Below are 16,699 nucleotides of genomic sequence, written 5' to 3' on the forward strand. Positions count from 1 at the left end.
AACATTGATTAAAAAAGATTACTTCAAAACTAAGGTAATTTAAATAAGAAAATTATTAAATATCAAATTACACTTACCGCTGTAATCAAATTTAATAAAAATCAATTATTCAACACAGTATTTGTATATTTTTTAAACCAAATGTTAAAATTCTGTTATCTTGCTTAACAAAAAAGTTGTATTGCTTATTTTTAATTTTTTTAGGCTATTCAAAATTTTAATTGTCTATCACTATTCTTAATCAATGGATTGATAAATAATTATATAAATCTAATTCAGTAAATAATTTAAGCTCGTCAATCAACTCTAAACAAAAAAAATATCATGCTTTCTCATTCTCTTTTATAGTAAAATAAACAATAAAATATAAAATTAGTTTGAAAAGAGATATATTTGCTTAAATTCATATACTATCTCAAAGTATTTTTAAGAAGCCTTTTACTAGTAAAGACCTTCATATCTTATAATTTTAATTACAAATATTCTGATCTATAAATCTATAGAAATTTGATCAATTAGCTTTTAACTTGCGAATTTGAAAACTCCTCTAAATTTAATTTAATTTTTTTCTAAAATTTGCTCATAAAATATTTGTATTATCCTAGTCGTAATTAAGTCTTCAAAATTTGAAGGAAGTATGTAATTGCATCAATAAAGTTAAAGTCGCAACTCATTCATTTAAAATATAAAAACCTTAATACTAGCTAATTATTTTTTTTCTAGGAAATTTATAAGTTAATGAGGGTGATTTTTTTATAAAATATTTGACACATTCTAGCTAAATTCAACTATTTGTTTTATTCTCAGAAAAAAGAAGGAATATTTGATTATTAGATAAACATAGAAATATAAAATAAAGTATTAATTTTAACTTGAAATTTACTTTTATCATGTAACCATAATTAAAATTGAATTTCATATAAAATATATTGAGTCGGTATCTATATTTTATCATACAGTTTGTAAATGCAATTCTGTATAAGAATAAGTATAATTTTATTTATTATATTTCTAAAGCTATTTAATATTTTAAATTTACAATTTATTATAATTATCTCTTTTAATACAAACTAAAGTTTTCAAATTATTTAATTATCTATTTTGTTGTTTTTAAACTAAAATTAATACTCCTTCATTGACAATAGTATTTCTCTTTCATGTTTATAGATTTATTTTATTTCAAAATCAGCTGTTTTTAAACAAATCTAAAATGAATTATTTGTTCTTCATTTTTATCTTCATTAAATCTATCTATTATAAATCTAATTTTAAATTTGTGTTTTAAAATTAAGTTTTATTTTGAAGAATATGAATTTTTATTGAAGAAAGTTGTGAAAATAGAGTATATATTTTATTTAATTTTATAGGTCCTTTCATTTTTAAATTCAGTTATAAGCTTTTGATTTTATAAATTTCAAAAAAAATATCATAAAAATATTAAGGAATTCATAGAATAGATTCATAAAATGACTTATTATTCCTTATTTAATAAGACTTAATCATTCGTCCTCTAAATTATAAAATTTAAACGCATTAATAAGTAAGAATATTAATCAACAGTCTCAATTAAAACGCATTTTTATATTATTGAAGTAAAAGGATAAGAGTTATTTGATTTACTTACTCGCAATGGACACTTTTTAATATTAAAAAGTTACAATATAATATTTTAAAATTATATCATATAAAAGAATTTTTGTAAGAATTAAAATCAATATAAAAGAAAATATTGTTTCTTTGAAGATTTGTAAACACTAAATTATTCAATGGTTTTCTTAGATCCTTTTTTTGGGTGGGCTTAAATAGTTTGAAAATAAGAGAAAAATTATGAAATTCATATTTAAATTTTTATAAAATAGATAAAAGAAAATGAAAACAAAAGTTATAATTGAAAAGAATTTATTTTTTTAACTCAGTGAGCTATTTTAGTAGATAAGTTTTCTGATCTAAACAAAAACTTTTTCAAAAGACTTTATTTTTAATTTTAAACTAATTAACTAATTTCTAAAAATAGCAACCAATAAAAGAAAACTTTTTAATTAGTCTCAAGAAAGATAAATAAAATTTAATAGAAATCCTTTTGTAAATAGTTGATATATTTAGCAACTAAAATATCTTTATTTAGAGATATTTTTTAAAGTATTCATTGTTTTTTTTACTTCTGTAAAGCTTTGTCTATGTTACTATATCTTAGAATGCATATCAGTTCCAGTATTTATTTATTGTATATTTATTTTTAAAGTATGAATAAATATTTTGTATAATGAAAAACTACAATAACTTGGAAACATATATAATTAATAGCAAAACTGATAAATATCTTATTTAAAATAGCAAAAAATGTCTAAATTTTAATAAATATCTGAAATAAAACAAAAATAAATACTAGCTCTATTTTATTTTAGAGCTATTATACACAATAATTTATCTAAATTTGTGTAAAAGTTTCTATAAATAGTTATTAATTTGTTTGGCTATTTTTAGACTATTTAGCAGAATCAAATATTATCTTCTAAATTATAATCACATATACACAATAACTTCTGTTGTTTATTTTCATTAAATCATATCTTTCCTTTTATACTCAAAAATCTAAGTTTTCTAAAATTAGAAATGTAAATTTATTAAAAAAAATTCATTTAATCTTTCTAGTCAATTAAAAAACTTATGATAATTATTTAGTTTACAAATGATTTTTTTTTAGTAATTTTTTTACAATTTTGCATCTTAATTAGGATAAAGAAATTAACAAATATGAATTAAATCTAATATTTCTATATAAAATATAAATTAGAAAAAAATTTATAAAATATTTAAAATAAATAAATACATTTATTTTAACTTGAATTATTGATTATATTTTATCTATTAATTTATAAATATGTTTTTTTTTAATAATTTTCAAAGTTTAGAGGAAAATTTTTTTCTAAAATGTTTTATAGATAAAATAATGTTTTAGTGTTCATTCTAATTTAAATCAAAATAATCTTTAAATTAACAAATTTTCTTTTCTGCTATCAAAATTACAAGCAAATTATGGAGTTTATCAACCAATTTTGTCTCAAAAAATATTTTGAAAAACTAAAAATTAAAAATTTATAAAAAATTAAATTTATTTAATTGATTAAAAGTTAATAATACCTAGATTCTCATTAATTATCACCAACTTACCCTCCTGCCTTTTTAAGATAAAAATTATGAAAATAATGAAATTAATTTTTTTTATTAGGAGGGTACTTGTTCAGGTATTGAATTCGCATACTATATTAAATAATAAATAAATTGGCTTAATAAATCAGCAAAGTTGATTAAAGAATTTTAACTTTAATTTAAAATAAAAATTTTAAGCAAATTTAAATTATTAAAAATAGAATTATTTAGTAATTCATTGTGAAAATTAAAAAAATAAATTTTAAATATCAATTGCATTTTTAATACAAGTATTAAAACTATTTCAATTAAAAGTTATAATAGGAAAATAATTATTGTTTAAAATGATGAATTTATTTAAATTTAATAAAATATAAACTTTATTCTAAGATTTTGTCTTATCAATATTGTGAATGGAAAGGATGATAATTTTATCAAAAAATAATTAAAAAAATAAGATTACTAAAACCCTAATTTACATAAATTTTAGTGTAAACTGGCAGAAAATTTGATTCAATTGATTACATTTGTAAACTAAAAAATTTCAAGAAACAAAATCAATAATTAGTAGAGTTAAATAAACAAATAAATGTTTTTTTAGAAAGCTGACATATTCGCTTCAATCTTCTAGTTTAATATAGGGGGAAAATAAAAAAGCAAAAAAACAAATTTTGGTGGCTTGTTATCTATTTTAGTGGTAGGAATCATTTTAGCTTATTTTATATATTTAGTAAAATAATATTTGAGTAATTAAATTCAACCAAAGTACAGATCTTAGAGTTTTGTGACTCAGGAAGATATTGACGTGGATTTAAATGATGAACTGGTAGCTTTTAGATATGAACATTTAGTGAATGTCAGCTTAGACACTCTGTAATAATAACAAAACAAAACATATTTGGTATTTATACCTTTTTTTGAGTATGTAAATTATACAACTGTGAATATAGTACCTTTAAATATGAAAGAATGCACAAACCCATAACTAAAAGGTTATCATTGTTTAGATGTCTCTTAATTATCTAACAAAACTTTATCTCTGAAAAATATGAATACAATTTTTACTAGAATTAATATTTTAGTTTATAGATGCCAAGATTAAGATTATGCAAAAACTACTATTCCAGATAATTGTGCAAGCTCTAAGGAAATTGAAGATATATTAAATAGCCCTTATGCTGCACTTAAATTTAAGTTTTATACATCACAGTATAATTTAACTTCTCAAAAGATTTAAGTAAATTACAGAAGTGTTAACTTTCATTTAACAAGTTCACAAGTCACTCAAAGTTATATAAAGGCTTAAAAATAAACAACTTCAGTATTTTAAGGTTTTTTTATTTAAGACAAGACATCTTTTTCTTCTCCTATTTAATATGATGTGCTAAATACAAATTTCGATAGATCTTAAGTTATTAAAAGCAAAGGCACCACATTGCTATTAATAGCTACACTACTATTAGATGAGATAGAGGAATATATTTAAATTTAATATTTTACTTTTGCAGAAATCTTAGCTATGTGTAACAGTATATTGGCTGTTTTACTGTGGGTTGGACTCATAGCAAAGAACTATTCTTCTTACCTAATAAATTAAGAATTTTTATTACTTTTCTTGTAGAATCTATATTAAGGGACATATCAAAATATCTTGATAAAAAGTAAGCTGCTTAAAGATGAGTAAGAAAGTAGCTTATTTAATTAACAACAAATTTAAAAAGAAAATGCCTAAACAGAAACAGATAAAGTTCAAGATGAATGTGAAAATGAAGATGTTGAAAATAATTTGCCTATTGCTGTTCCAAATTTAGATAGCTGCTATTCAGATTCATCAAAATTATTTTAAATGCTTAAACTCAAACCTAATTTAAATTAAAATTCCTCTTCAGAATTTTAACTTTAAAAAATTAACTAAATATTGAGTATCTCTAATCCTACTTCTCCATAATAAATAAATTAAAAAAGTGATTATTTTAGAGAAAAAGAACAATTTGAGATTAATTCTTCTATTTAGAATAATTTTTTCCCCAAAAATGATTTTTAATATGGTTTTCATGAAGGAGTTTTAAATAAAAACAAAACTTTTAATAAATCTAACTTTAATTTTTCTCAGGATTAAATGATTTAAGCATAAAAAAAAAATTAATCTTAGATTGACAATAAGCTTCAACTAAATAGTTAATAAAATGTTAATGATTTTAAATTGAAAACAGAATAAGTAGCAATTTAGTAAAATAATTTTAAAGGAATTTTAGCTTAATCAATTCCTAACAAAATGAATAAAATTATAAAAGGTGTAAAGTAAATAAAAATTCTAATTTACATTTTTTTATATAATATATTAAAAATAGTTTAAAATATTAAAACTATTTATTTATTTTATTAAAAGTTGCTTAAGAAGAGATTAACTTTTGACATCTAAATATATGGAAAAAGAAGTTAAAAATGAAATTGAAGAATAAATTGTCAAAGGGACTGATATATTTTAGCACCTAAAAGATATTTTATTCTTAAAGAAAGCCATAATGATCCTTTTAACCAAAGAACAATTAGCTATGATTTAATTTGTGGGATTTTCATCAAGTAAATCAATTAGTTCCCTTTAAATAAAAAATATTTGTTTCAAATATTATTGATAATAATAACTTACTCTTAAAAAAGATAAGAACAGCAACTTAGGGTATTTTGAAGAACAATTTAAAATATATAATTCAGAGGATTTATAAATAAAATTAATAAACAAATTTAAATTGAAGTGTTAGCTAAATGAGTCCCTCAGTACAGTTGATTAAAGAATTAAATCTTCTTTAAGTGTCAATTTAAATATTTGATTTATTATTTACTTTTTTTTATTATAATAAAATAAAATAAATTTTTTATTGGTTTATTTTTTTATATGAGTATTCATTAAAATTTCTGATTAAATTATTAATTTTGTAATAAATAATTTTATATAAAAAAATACATATTTAATATAGTAATCAGAATTTATTGAGTTTAAAGGCAGGCTAGTTTAGCATCTAAAATTTTTTTTTACATATTAACCAATCTTTCTCATTGTTTAAAATAACTTTTTATAATTTTTAATAAAAGAGAATATAAGGTATTTGAAGAATAATATTTTTATAAATTTAAAATAGTTTTTATATCAAATAAAAAAATTATTAACAGCATGAATTTAACTTAATCATTTTTAAAGCTTTTTAAACAGTAAAAGACTACTCTTGAATGCAAAATAAAAAAATTTTCTCACTAAAGATAAAAATATGGTGAAATTTAAATGTGTGTGTCAATTTATCTCCTATATTTTTAACTGTATTTTTGTTTTTATTTAAATATTATTTTTATTATTTTAGATAAATATTTTAATAATATATTCGTTTTTAAAAATTTTTTTATTTTTATTTGATATGGAAAAAAATAAAATAAATAAAGTTTAAAAATAGAGATAATAAATACTATGTAAAATGAAGGTAAATAATATAAGAAAAATATTGAAGTAGAATTTTTTATACTTAAAATAAATTTTATATAAATAAGAAGGATTATATTAAGTTTTTAGGTGATAAATATACTGTCTGTCTATTTTATATTTGATAACATTCCTAGAAATTTACTATTAATTTATCAGTAATATTAGCTTGATTCTTATATTTTTTTGGGTTAATATGATTTATAAATTTGTTAAAAGTAATTATGGTACTTTTCTTCTAAATCTGTTAAATTGCCAGCAGATAGATTTAAATCATTCACTCTTCCATTATCTATACCATAAATCCATCCATGGATGTACAGGGATTAGCCGTTATCCCAAGCATTTTAAATGATTGTAGAATTACCTAAGTTAAATACTTATTCTACAACATTAATTTCGCATAACTTATCAGTAATCTAATTCTCATTAAACGATTTCAAATAATTTTTGTGTTTGAAGTAAAGATCTCTAATATGCAATATCCAATTGTTGATTAAACCTAATTTTGGATTTATGATTGCTGCATTGACACCACCACAGCCATAATGTCCACAAATAATAATGTGCTTAACTTTTAGTACATCTACTGCAAATTGAACGACTGAAAGACAATTCAAATCTGTATGCACAACTTGATTAGCAACATTTCTATGGACAAATAACTCGCCTGGATATGTTCCGGTTAATCTCTCAGCTGGGACTCTGGAATCAGAGCAACCTATCCATAAATATTTTGGGTGTTAAGCTTTTGCTAATTGAGTAAAATACTCAGGATCTTCGACTTTGATTTTTTCTGACCAATTAATGTTGTTTTAAATGAGACGATCTATATCTTTATACCTTAAAGCTTGCTATGAGCTCAAAGATGCTTTAAATGTTGAGGATAAGAGTTTTCTTAAAGCCATTTGATTTAGCTAACTTCCTTATTCTAATTTTAATAATGTCTAATTATTATTTTATTTCTTAATAATTATTATTTAGGATATAATTTTTGATAAGTATTTAATGTATCTTTGAGCTCAAAAAAGATTAAAAAAGGAATAAATAATATCTAGATTAAATTTTTTACAGTTAAGCTTACGTAATTAAGTCAAATTTGCTCTTTTTTTTAGAAAAGTATCAAAAAGTGATTACAATTATTTGAGTAAACATAAATTATATCGATTGATTTTATTTCTATTTTATACTTTTAGAATTAATTCTAATCATTTTGGATATTTGCGCCAGCAATTAAAAAATATACTCACTATCTTAAATGGTGATATTTTAATCTTTATTTATCTTGATTTAAGTTTATAGTTTTAGAACTTTTCTCTTAAAATTGCTCAATTTTATCTGTCAAATATTATTTCATTTCTAGTAAAATATTCTTTTAATATGACAACATTAGCACACAAAAAAAAATCAATAAAAATATAAATTTTTAAAAGGTAAGCTTATTAATCAATATTTAAGTTTTGAATTATTGGTTACTAATAATCTTTAATAAATGTTTGTTATAGTTTAACTCAATTACATTAGTTAATGTAATTTAAATTCTTAGTATTTTAAAATATTAATGAATACATTTACTGAAGACGATATAAATAATTACATTAAATTATATTCTATTTTTATCATTTTTTTTTAGAAACAATTAAAATCTCAAATTATCTATCATACATACAGAGAAAAAGAAATATATAAATCATAATTGTTACAGAATTTTAATTGATTTAAAAATACAATCTAAAATTAACAACTAAATGTTCACACTGTATCAATCAAATTATAAAGCTAACAAAATTATTTTGAGATTTAATAACCAATTTTTCTTTATACATACAATAAAATATAGAGTATACTATTGAAATATAATATAAATTGTTGTAAAAAAGATATGTTTTATGATTGATTTTATTTATTTCATATGTTCTAAGTTTTTTATTTTTATTTTTTTGAAATCCTTTTATTTGAATTTAAGTTAACATTTAAAATTTTTAGCAAAATGTTTTTGTTTTTTTAATGTTTGCAATATATTTATTTGTAAATATGGGTCAGTTAAGTAAAAAATATTTCTAAAATTTTAGAATAATTGTAATAAACTTTTATTTATTTATTTAAGATATATATTTTATAATAAAATGATGAAAAAAGACAACAAGCTTTTCAATTATTTTGGTTAAAAATAATATTTCAAAATCTAACAAATTTTAGATTTAAATATGTCAAAAACTTTTTATTTTTTAAATTAACATTATTCGTTAGACAGCTTCATTAATTTTTTTTCAAATTAATAGTATTTTTTCTAATATATAATTTTTATAAAACTAATTAATTTAATACCATACTTAATATTTAAACAATTTTTATTTTGGATTAAAATAATTATTATTTCTATTTAAAAAAAAATAAGATTTTTATCAATTTTCAAAAACTAACACTAAATAATTACCTAAATTTCTTTTTATTAAATATTAATTTCCATAGCGTGCACTAACTTAATTTTTTTTCCCATTCTTTTTAACCAATTTTTATCAACTTAATTTTTTTTTCAGATTGAATTAGCTCAATAAATTAATTAAATCTTCATATTTTTAAGTAATTCTTAAAAAAAATTTTATTTTAATTCTTCTTTGTTTCTTTGTAAATTTTATTAAATTCTTAAAAAAAAAAGAAAATAAAATAATAAAATGTTTTGAAATTCGAAAATATCGTAAAGATAAAGAATAAATATGAATAAATAACAAATTAACTTTATTAAATATCATTCCACTATATTTAGATAGATTGCTGGCCAAGAATATTTATCTGCTTTTATGTATGAGCAAATTTAATATTTAGAATGAATTATAAAGACTGAGATACATACATACAGTACATATCCTGAGACAGTTTATTTCATGTAAAATAAAATCAGAATAAATAATTTGAATTAATAAATGAATACCAAAAACAAAACCAACCGTCCAAAGTTTTAGTAATTAATAAGCAAATAAATAAAGTTATAAATAATAAATTAAAGATTAATAGCAAGTATCAAACAAGAATTATTGTTTTTAAATAAAACTTATATCCAACAATAAAAGAAGCACAATTTATTAAAATGAATAGATCAGTAAGCAATTTAATCAAGCATAAAATTGAAAGCTAATTTGTTATGCTTTCTTATGATTAATAAAACTAGATTAATCGCTCATTTTTTAAACATTTTTTGCTTTATATTAAAAGGGCCTTTCTCCAAATGGATCAACCAAATACGATTCTTACCAAAAAGATGTTCTTATATCTACTCTTTAAGCTTAAATTTTTGAAATGAGATAAAACGAAAAGGACTTCCAAGAACTTAATCATCATCTTAAGAATCTTGAGCACAGATATAACATTCTTTCTGAAGAAAAGGTAATCAATTTTTACTTAAAAATAAAAATTTATACTTATTTGCTCTATCAATCTTTTTTCTAAATCAATAAAACTTTTAGAAACTAGTCAAATGATTTAAAATCCTTATTTAATTTAATACAATAAAGTCTAGAAACGAAATAGATGCTAGAAATAAGCAGGCTGCTCAAGCAAAAACCATCTCTATTTACAAGAATGATATCGAAACTCTAAAATAAAGTTTAACTGAGAAGCACATAGAACTTTAAGAATTGCGTGCTGAAAATATGGCAGTTAAGGAAATATCAGACAGACGCTAATTAGATATTCAAAGGTTAAAAAATGAATTATAACACACCTCTGACTCTTTACAAAGAGTGAACAATGAAAGAAATATTCTTGAGCAAGAACTTTCTTATTAAAAAGACGAAAATAGAAAGCTTCGCAGTGAAAAAGATTAGATCTCAAACACCTGCGAAACTCTCATTTAGAAAAATGCCCAACAAGAAAAATTAATAGCAGAGTTAGATCAAGACAGAGAACTTCAAGAGCAAGAAAGAGTAAAGCTCTTCTCTCAAATAGATTAAGTAACATGAAGAGAAAATTTTAAAATTATTTATCTCTTTGTTTTGTAAAATATCATCAAAAAAGAAATTAATTAATAAATAAATAAATTTATTAATAAAGATTAATGAGTGAAAGATTCTATCAAAGCAAAGAGAATTTTATTGGATATTTTTAGTAAATATTTTATTTAAATAAAAAAGCTTTAAGTTGAATTGCAAAACGTTTAAGAAAGTGTTAGATTCAATAACTTACAAATAAATGATAAAGATTCATAGATCAATCAACTTTAAAATGAAGTTCAAGAATTATAAAGTATCCGCGAAAGATTAAGATCTGACAACAATAATTTATAGAGAAATTTATAAAATGAAAACTCAAAGGGTCTTGAATATATTTCTAAAATTTCTGCTCTTGAATCTTCTTTGAAGTAATCAATTTATCTATCTAGCAATTTTAATAATATTAACCTCTCTATAACAAATAGAACCAAAGAATAATTTATTGATGAATTGAAGAGAGATCTTGATAAGCTCAATTTACTCTACTCTGAAAGAAACGAAAATGTTGATGCTTTGCAATTAGAGTTAGAAACATATAAAAGAAGCTACGAGGGATTAGTTCTCCAAAATTAAAAGGTAAAAATCAGCTATCAAATGCTCATAATTTGTTTTATATTATTATCTAAAAATTGAATCTTATAGAAATTAATTATAAATATATTTTTTTAAAACATAAAGGTTATTTAAGAAATGGAAAGCTTCTAAGATCAAGATGAAAGAGTAAGATCCATTTTAAATAGAAGAAGTATTGTTAGGGATTTAAGATAAAAGCATGATAATTTTATTAGATAAAGCTAAAATGATGCAAGCTATGGCAGAAATGCTCTATCTCCTACACTTTAAGGCTCTAAAGTTAATGATGCATACTGAGAAATATAAAACAAAAGATAATTTATTACTTAATTGTATTAAAATACCTACATATTTTATAAAAATATTTTAACTTATTAATACTTCTAAATTAATAAATAATATTTTTTAGAATTTTTTCTCAAAATAAAAATAGAATTTTAATTAAAAAATATCTAATGTTTTTTATTATAAAATTCTAATAAAGTAAAAACTTTACTTATTTTTAAAAAAATTAATCAATTATATTAATTACACTTCTAGGCGTAAAAGATTAACATGAATTTTTTTATTTTAGATGAAACAAATAAGATAATTAATTAGTTATCAAAATTAGCTTTTAATTTATTTAAGTGCATTAATATTTCAAGTTAAACACCTAGCTTAATGAAAAAGAAATTGATTTACTTTTATTTTTTTTGCTAAATTTTTTTGATAATTTAATTTCTTTTTTAAATTAAAATTATTTACTATTTAAAATTCTTTTTAGTATATTTTTCTGGAATTTTGTTTAAAATTTCATTAATATCTTAAATATTTTATCTTAAAAATTAACTCAAAAATAACTGATATTATTTAGAATGCTGAATTCAGGTATTCATTCTCATAAAAAATAAACATTACAATTAAAAAATTTTTAATATCTTATTTTTTTTTGAAAGAAAGCGCTTTCTTTTAATAAATTACTTTTAATGTTTAAAATTTGATTTTAAAATAAAAATTTAATCTTATATGTAATATGGACTCTAAAAACTTTAATTTGTCAATTATTTGTGATAATTAATACCTTATATTAAGAATTATCTTTAATCTTGAAAAAAATCCTTAGTTACAACTTGAGATTAGAATAACAACACACCTTATGGTGTTAAAAAATTTATCAGTAATATTTTGATATTCATATATATATAACATATACTTTTACATAAAGTTAACTTGTTTTAAGAATTTATTCAATACTTGTAGCATTTATCAATTAATTTGAATTCAAACATCTTGAAGAATTATCTTGAGTAACTCTTGCAAGCTGCAATTTAGTTAGGACCAGTGTAAAGAGAGCAAACATATCCGACTAAATCGTATTGGGCTTATTATTAGATATCGTCAGTGTGTTAACCATTAACAACAATCCATGGTACGTATTTATGAGCGGGATTAAGAGCATCAGTAGCTTAACCTGCATTCAAAAGTAATTACTTACCTTCATTTCCAGTTTAACAAGCTTAGACGTTGGCTTGGTCGGCAGCAGGGATGTTCATATTCTTGTAACAAAGTTAAGAAACTTTATCGAAGTTTTCGTTATTAGCTTCAATAGCATTTTCGACGCAAGTAATAAATTCAAGGCTCTTAGCTGATTCAATGTGAGCAATAGCACAAGCTTCTAAGATATTACCATAACATTCGTTTGTACCATGTTGACAAGTTACTTATTTAGTAGAACTAGTCTTAGCATTACCATAAGGGAACAATCTAATGTTAGCGATGGTTTCAAAACCTTCAACGTGGATAGCAGGAGTCAACTCTGTTTCGATAAAGTTTTGGCATCCAGGACATAAAGATTCGTAATACAAATCAACTACAACTCTGTCATCAGCATAAGATGACAAAACAAGCAATGCAGCTAAGAAAATGTAAATTTTGTTCATTTCTTTATCTCTTTGAAGATTATATTTATTAATTTAATTATTTTTTAATTATAATTTTTGGTAAAGAAACAAAAAACATATAAATATCAGTACTTTTTGTAAATCTTGACAAAAAATTACGTTTAGAGACAAACTTCTATCTTAATCACTACTTTTAACTAGTAACAAACACATTATAAGATGTAATTAAAGAAATGTTTAATCAACTTGTCAAATATTATTTAATCATTATGAAATATTAATCAAGAGCCATAGATCTAAAAATTCTTTTACATTTTTAAATAATAGATGCAATATCTTTTATAAAGATTTCTATTTCTCCACACAAAATATACTTATTACATTTTAAAATTTAATAAAAGATGTAAAAGATTTATATTGTTTTTTATTTTCAAATCCTATAATCTATTTTTCTAACCACATAAGTTTGTGCTGATAAACAGAAAAACATTTTTTTGAGTATTTTTATTAAATGCTTAAACCATTTATAAAGGAAATTTCAGTGAATTTATTTAAATTTTATATCATTAAAAACTATTTAAGATCAATTTTTAAAATTTTTTTGTTTAATAAATCAAATATTTTTACTTTAGTGTCTAGAGATTCATAATCTATTCAAAATTTTTGATTTCTTTCAAAATATTTATTTAATTAAATACAATTTTTCTCCATAATATTTCTTGATAAACTAAAGTAAACCATTTTTTATAGATGAGTATATTTATTTGTATTTTAATTTTAAATGTATTGAATTTTTTAGAGTATCTTTTATTTTCCTTAATTTACAAAATAGTACATCATTTTGAAATTAATTAAATCAAATAAATGTCATTTTAATTTCAATAAAAAGAACAACACCAACTAAAAACAAAAAAGTATTTATAAAAAATAAATTATATTTTGTAATGATTTTTTTAGAATGGAAATTGAATTAATTTTTTTGATCCTTCATAACTACAAAAAAGAATAATTAATAGTAATAGTTTAGTATAATATTTAATATCTTACATATGAACTAAAAAAGTTATGTTTATAGTAAATTTTTAATTATATGCTTTTAAATTTTATTTAAATTTAGATAGAGAAAATGAATCTTTTATTAAAGATACTGTATATTAATAAATCATAACTATTGCTATTATATTAAATTAAATTAAATTCAATTAGAATTAAAATATACACAGTTTTAGTTTTAGATGGGAAAGTAAAAGCAATAAGCAGAAGTCAGTCAAAAGAAAACAAAAAAAGAGTTGGAAGAAGAGGAAGAGGAAAAAAAATACAAAGAAGAACTTGAATTAGAAGAGATAGAAGAAAAGGAAAAAGAAAAATAGGAAAAAGAGAAGAAAAAGAGAGAGAAAGAGTTGAAATGGACTATTGAGCAGGAATATTTTGATGTTGGTTTATTAGAATGGGATGAGTTTTATATTCCCTTTGATAAATATAGAAAAATGTACGAAAACAGTGATTCTAAGAATATTGTTGAGACTTTAAGAAAAGATATTGAAAAAATAGAGTTATTTATAAACTATAAGGCAAATGATATTTATGAGAAATGGGTATCAGTTAAAGATTAGCAAAAAGACACTGATGAAAATACATTAGCAGTTAAGAATGAAATAGAATGCTTAAGAGCTTATTATTAGTATCATCTGGTATTATTTGAAAAGTTCTTTAAAAGAGAAATGGAAGATATTTATAATAATTTATTACCCAAGATGTAAAGTTATTTCATAAATCATTTTCAATTTTTAAAATAGACTGTTTTAAAAATTTAATTATAAGTAATAACATGATAAAAAATGAAGGAGAAAAAATTTTAAATTTAGAAGACAGCTTTAAGTCTACAACGAAAGCAACTAATCGTATTACCTCTTTAACCACTTAACAAGTTGAAGAGTATACTGAAAACGAAGAGTATCTAAGGGAGAGAGAAAAGTATGTTTTAAAACAGGATATTCTTGTTTAGGAAAATAAAAGATACTTTACTTTACAGATAGGATTTGTTTTCTTGATACCCGTTTTGTTAAATTATAGTATTAGTATTTAATCTATTTAATTTGAAAACATGCATTTTTACAGAGCCTTCTTCTAATTAACTTTGTAATTAAACTTTTTAATAAAGATTTAATTTTAATCAAATTTTTAGATATTATAAGAATTTATTAATTTTTTAAAGCAATTTATTCATTTTATAAATTAACATTTAGGTATACTTGCTGCTTTTCAGTATGTCTATGGATTTGGTCAAAATGCAAAATAAACTACAAGGTTATATTTGAAACTCCTTATTAAAAGGAAAATCCTGTTTTTTGGAATAGTATTTTCAATATTATTTTAATGGTTGGTTGTTTATTTACTATTTTTGATTCAACTTTTTTGGATTCACCAAGTGTTAGACAGTATTGTTTGATCTTGTTATTTTTGCAACTATATCTTGGGTACAAATTTATTTTTACCAAAGCATTGAGAGTCATTTTAGATCCTTTTAAATTTTTAGTGGAATTTAAATCAACTTTTTTTACTGATCAACTCTGTTCTGTTACTCTTTTGCTGTAGGATATTGATTTCTTTATATGCTATGAATATTTACAAAGATCAACTGATTATTGTAAGTTTAATATTATAAGATTTTCTCTTAAGCAATTCTTTTTAAAAAAATAGGTTTGGATAAAAAAATATTGCATAAAGGATTTTTAATAGCCGCTATTCCTCTCTTTTGGAGATTAATTTAATCATTTTTAATGATTTTCACTACACATAAGAGCTTCCCATTCTTACAGAGACCAGGATTCTATAACACAATAAAGTTTATTAGCAATTTATACACAGTTTACTGTAATTATAACAGACAATTCGATAGCTACTATTAACAGCAATGGCAATATGCTATCATTGTTTCTTCATCTTTGAATTATTTATGGGATGTATACTAAGATTGGGGACTGTTGAGACCTTAGTATTTCTTTTTGAGAGAAAAAATGCTTTTCAAAAATCAAATGTACTATGTTTTGGCAATTATAGTAAATTTATGTCTAAGATTTTCATGGATAGTGGCAAACGATATAAGTTTAAAAAGAATGTTTTACATTACTTATTTAAATCCTTTTGAATAAGTTGCTCTATTTGCTGCTTTAGAAATTGTTAGAAGGAATATTTGGAATCTTTTTATTCTTGAAAAACTGTAAATTGACTTAAATAATAACTATAGAGTAGTTTAAAGCTTGAAAGAAGTGACTAAAAACTTAGAAAATGCACAGAACTCGAAAGATCCAGACGTCAAAAAAATCTTAAAAAATTACAATTTATTAACAAAAAAAGTTGCTTTACAAGAAGTAATAGAAATATCTAATGATCTAAAACAAAGTTATAAGCAGCTATCTAAAAAAACTAGAGTAAAATAAGAATGATAAAATAAAAAAAGTTAGGTTATTTTTAAAAATTTTATTTTACTTATCTAGCATAAAAGATTAAATATGTTCTATTTAAAAAATATATATTTAGAAATGTTTTAAAATATATTTTATTATTTTTAAATTACAATTTGTATTTATTGTGATATTAGTTTTATAAATTATTCAGCTAGCTTAAAATTA

At 21.0% G+C, this 16,699-nt stretch overlaps 5 protein-coding genes across 5 annotated transcripts; 3 read left to right on the forward strand and 2 right to left on the reverse strand. All coding sequences in view use genetic code 6, as the record gives it.

Moving 5' to 3' along the window:
* Positions 1 to 3,739: 3,739 nt before the first annotated feature.
* TTHERM_00373850 (AMP-binding enzyme family protein) lies at positions 3,740 to 5,981 on the forward strand (the record flags this gene model as incomplete). The annotated part of the gene is made up of 3 exons (XM_001009613.2): positions 3,740 to 5,451; positions 5,540 to 5,733; positions 5,812 to 5,981. The coding sequence occupies 3 exons, from the start codon at positions 3,740 to 3,742 to the stop codon at positions 5,979 to 5,981; spliced, it is 2,076 nt and encodes a 691-aa protein (XP_001009613.2).
* A 796-nt stretch (positions 5,982 to 6,777) lies between these two features.
* On the reverse strand, positions 6,778 to 7,530 carry TTHERM_00373840 (carbonic anhydrase; the record flags this gene model as incomplete). Its single annotated transcript, XM_001009612.3, has 1 exon — positions 6,778 to 7,530. One exon carries the CDS (start codon positions 7,528 to 7,530, stop codon positions 6,778 to 6,780), a length of 753 nt encoding a protein of 250 aa, XP_001009612.1.
* A 2,036-nt stretch (positions 7,531 to 9,566) lies between these two features.
* Positions 9,567 to 11,481, forward strand: TTHERM_00373830 (hypothetical protein; the record flags this gene model as incomplete). The annotated part of the gene is made up of 6 exons (XM_001009611.2): positions 9,567 to 9,722; positions 9,836 to 10,006; positions 10,135 to 10,572; positions 10,753 to 10,979; positions 11,037 to 11,187; positions 11,290 to 11,481. Exons 1-6 carry the CDS (start codon positions 9,711 to 9,713, stop codon positions 11,479 to 11,481), a joined length of 1,191 nt encoding a protein of 396 aa, XP_001009611.2. The 5' UTR covers positions 9,567 to 9,710.
* Positions 11,482 to 12,413: 932 nt separating this feature from the next.
* TTHERM_00373820 (gamma-interferon-inducible lysosomal thiol reductase) lies at positions 12,414 to 13,163 on the reverse strand (the record flags this gene model as incomplete). The annotated part of the gene is made up of 1 exon (XM_001009610.2): positions 12,414 to 13,163. Exon 1 carries the CDS (start codon positions 13,104 to 13,106, stop codon positions 12,414 to 12,416), a length of 693 nt encoding a protein of 230 aa, XP_001009610.1. The 5' UTR covers positions 13,107 to 13,163.
* Positions 13,164 to 14,302: 1,139 nt separating this feature from the next.
* TTHERM_00373810 (EXS family protein) lies at positions 14,303 to 16,513 on the forward strand (the record flags this gene model as incomplete). Its single annotated transcript, XM_001009609.3, has 4 exons — positions 14,303 to 14,823; positions 14,889 to 15,206; positions 15,314 to 15,714; positions 15,768 to 16,513. The coding sequence occupies 4 exons, from the start codon at positions 14,303 to 14,305 to the stop codon at positions 16,511 to 16,513; spliced, it is 1,986 nt and encodes a 661-aa protein (XP_001009609.1).
* Positions 16,514 to 16,699: the final 186 nt, after the last annotated feature.

This window comes from Tetrahymena thermophila (genome assembly GCF_000189635.1).
Source record: "Tetrahymena thermophila SB210 genomic scaffold scf_8254777, whole genome shotgun sequence".
Lineage (NCBI taxonomy): Eukaryota > Ciliophora > Oligohymenophorea > Hymenostomatida > Tetrahymenidae > Tetrahymena > Tetrahymena thermophila.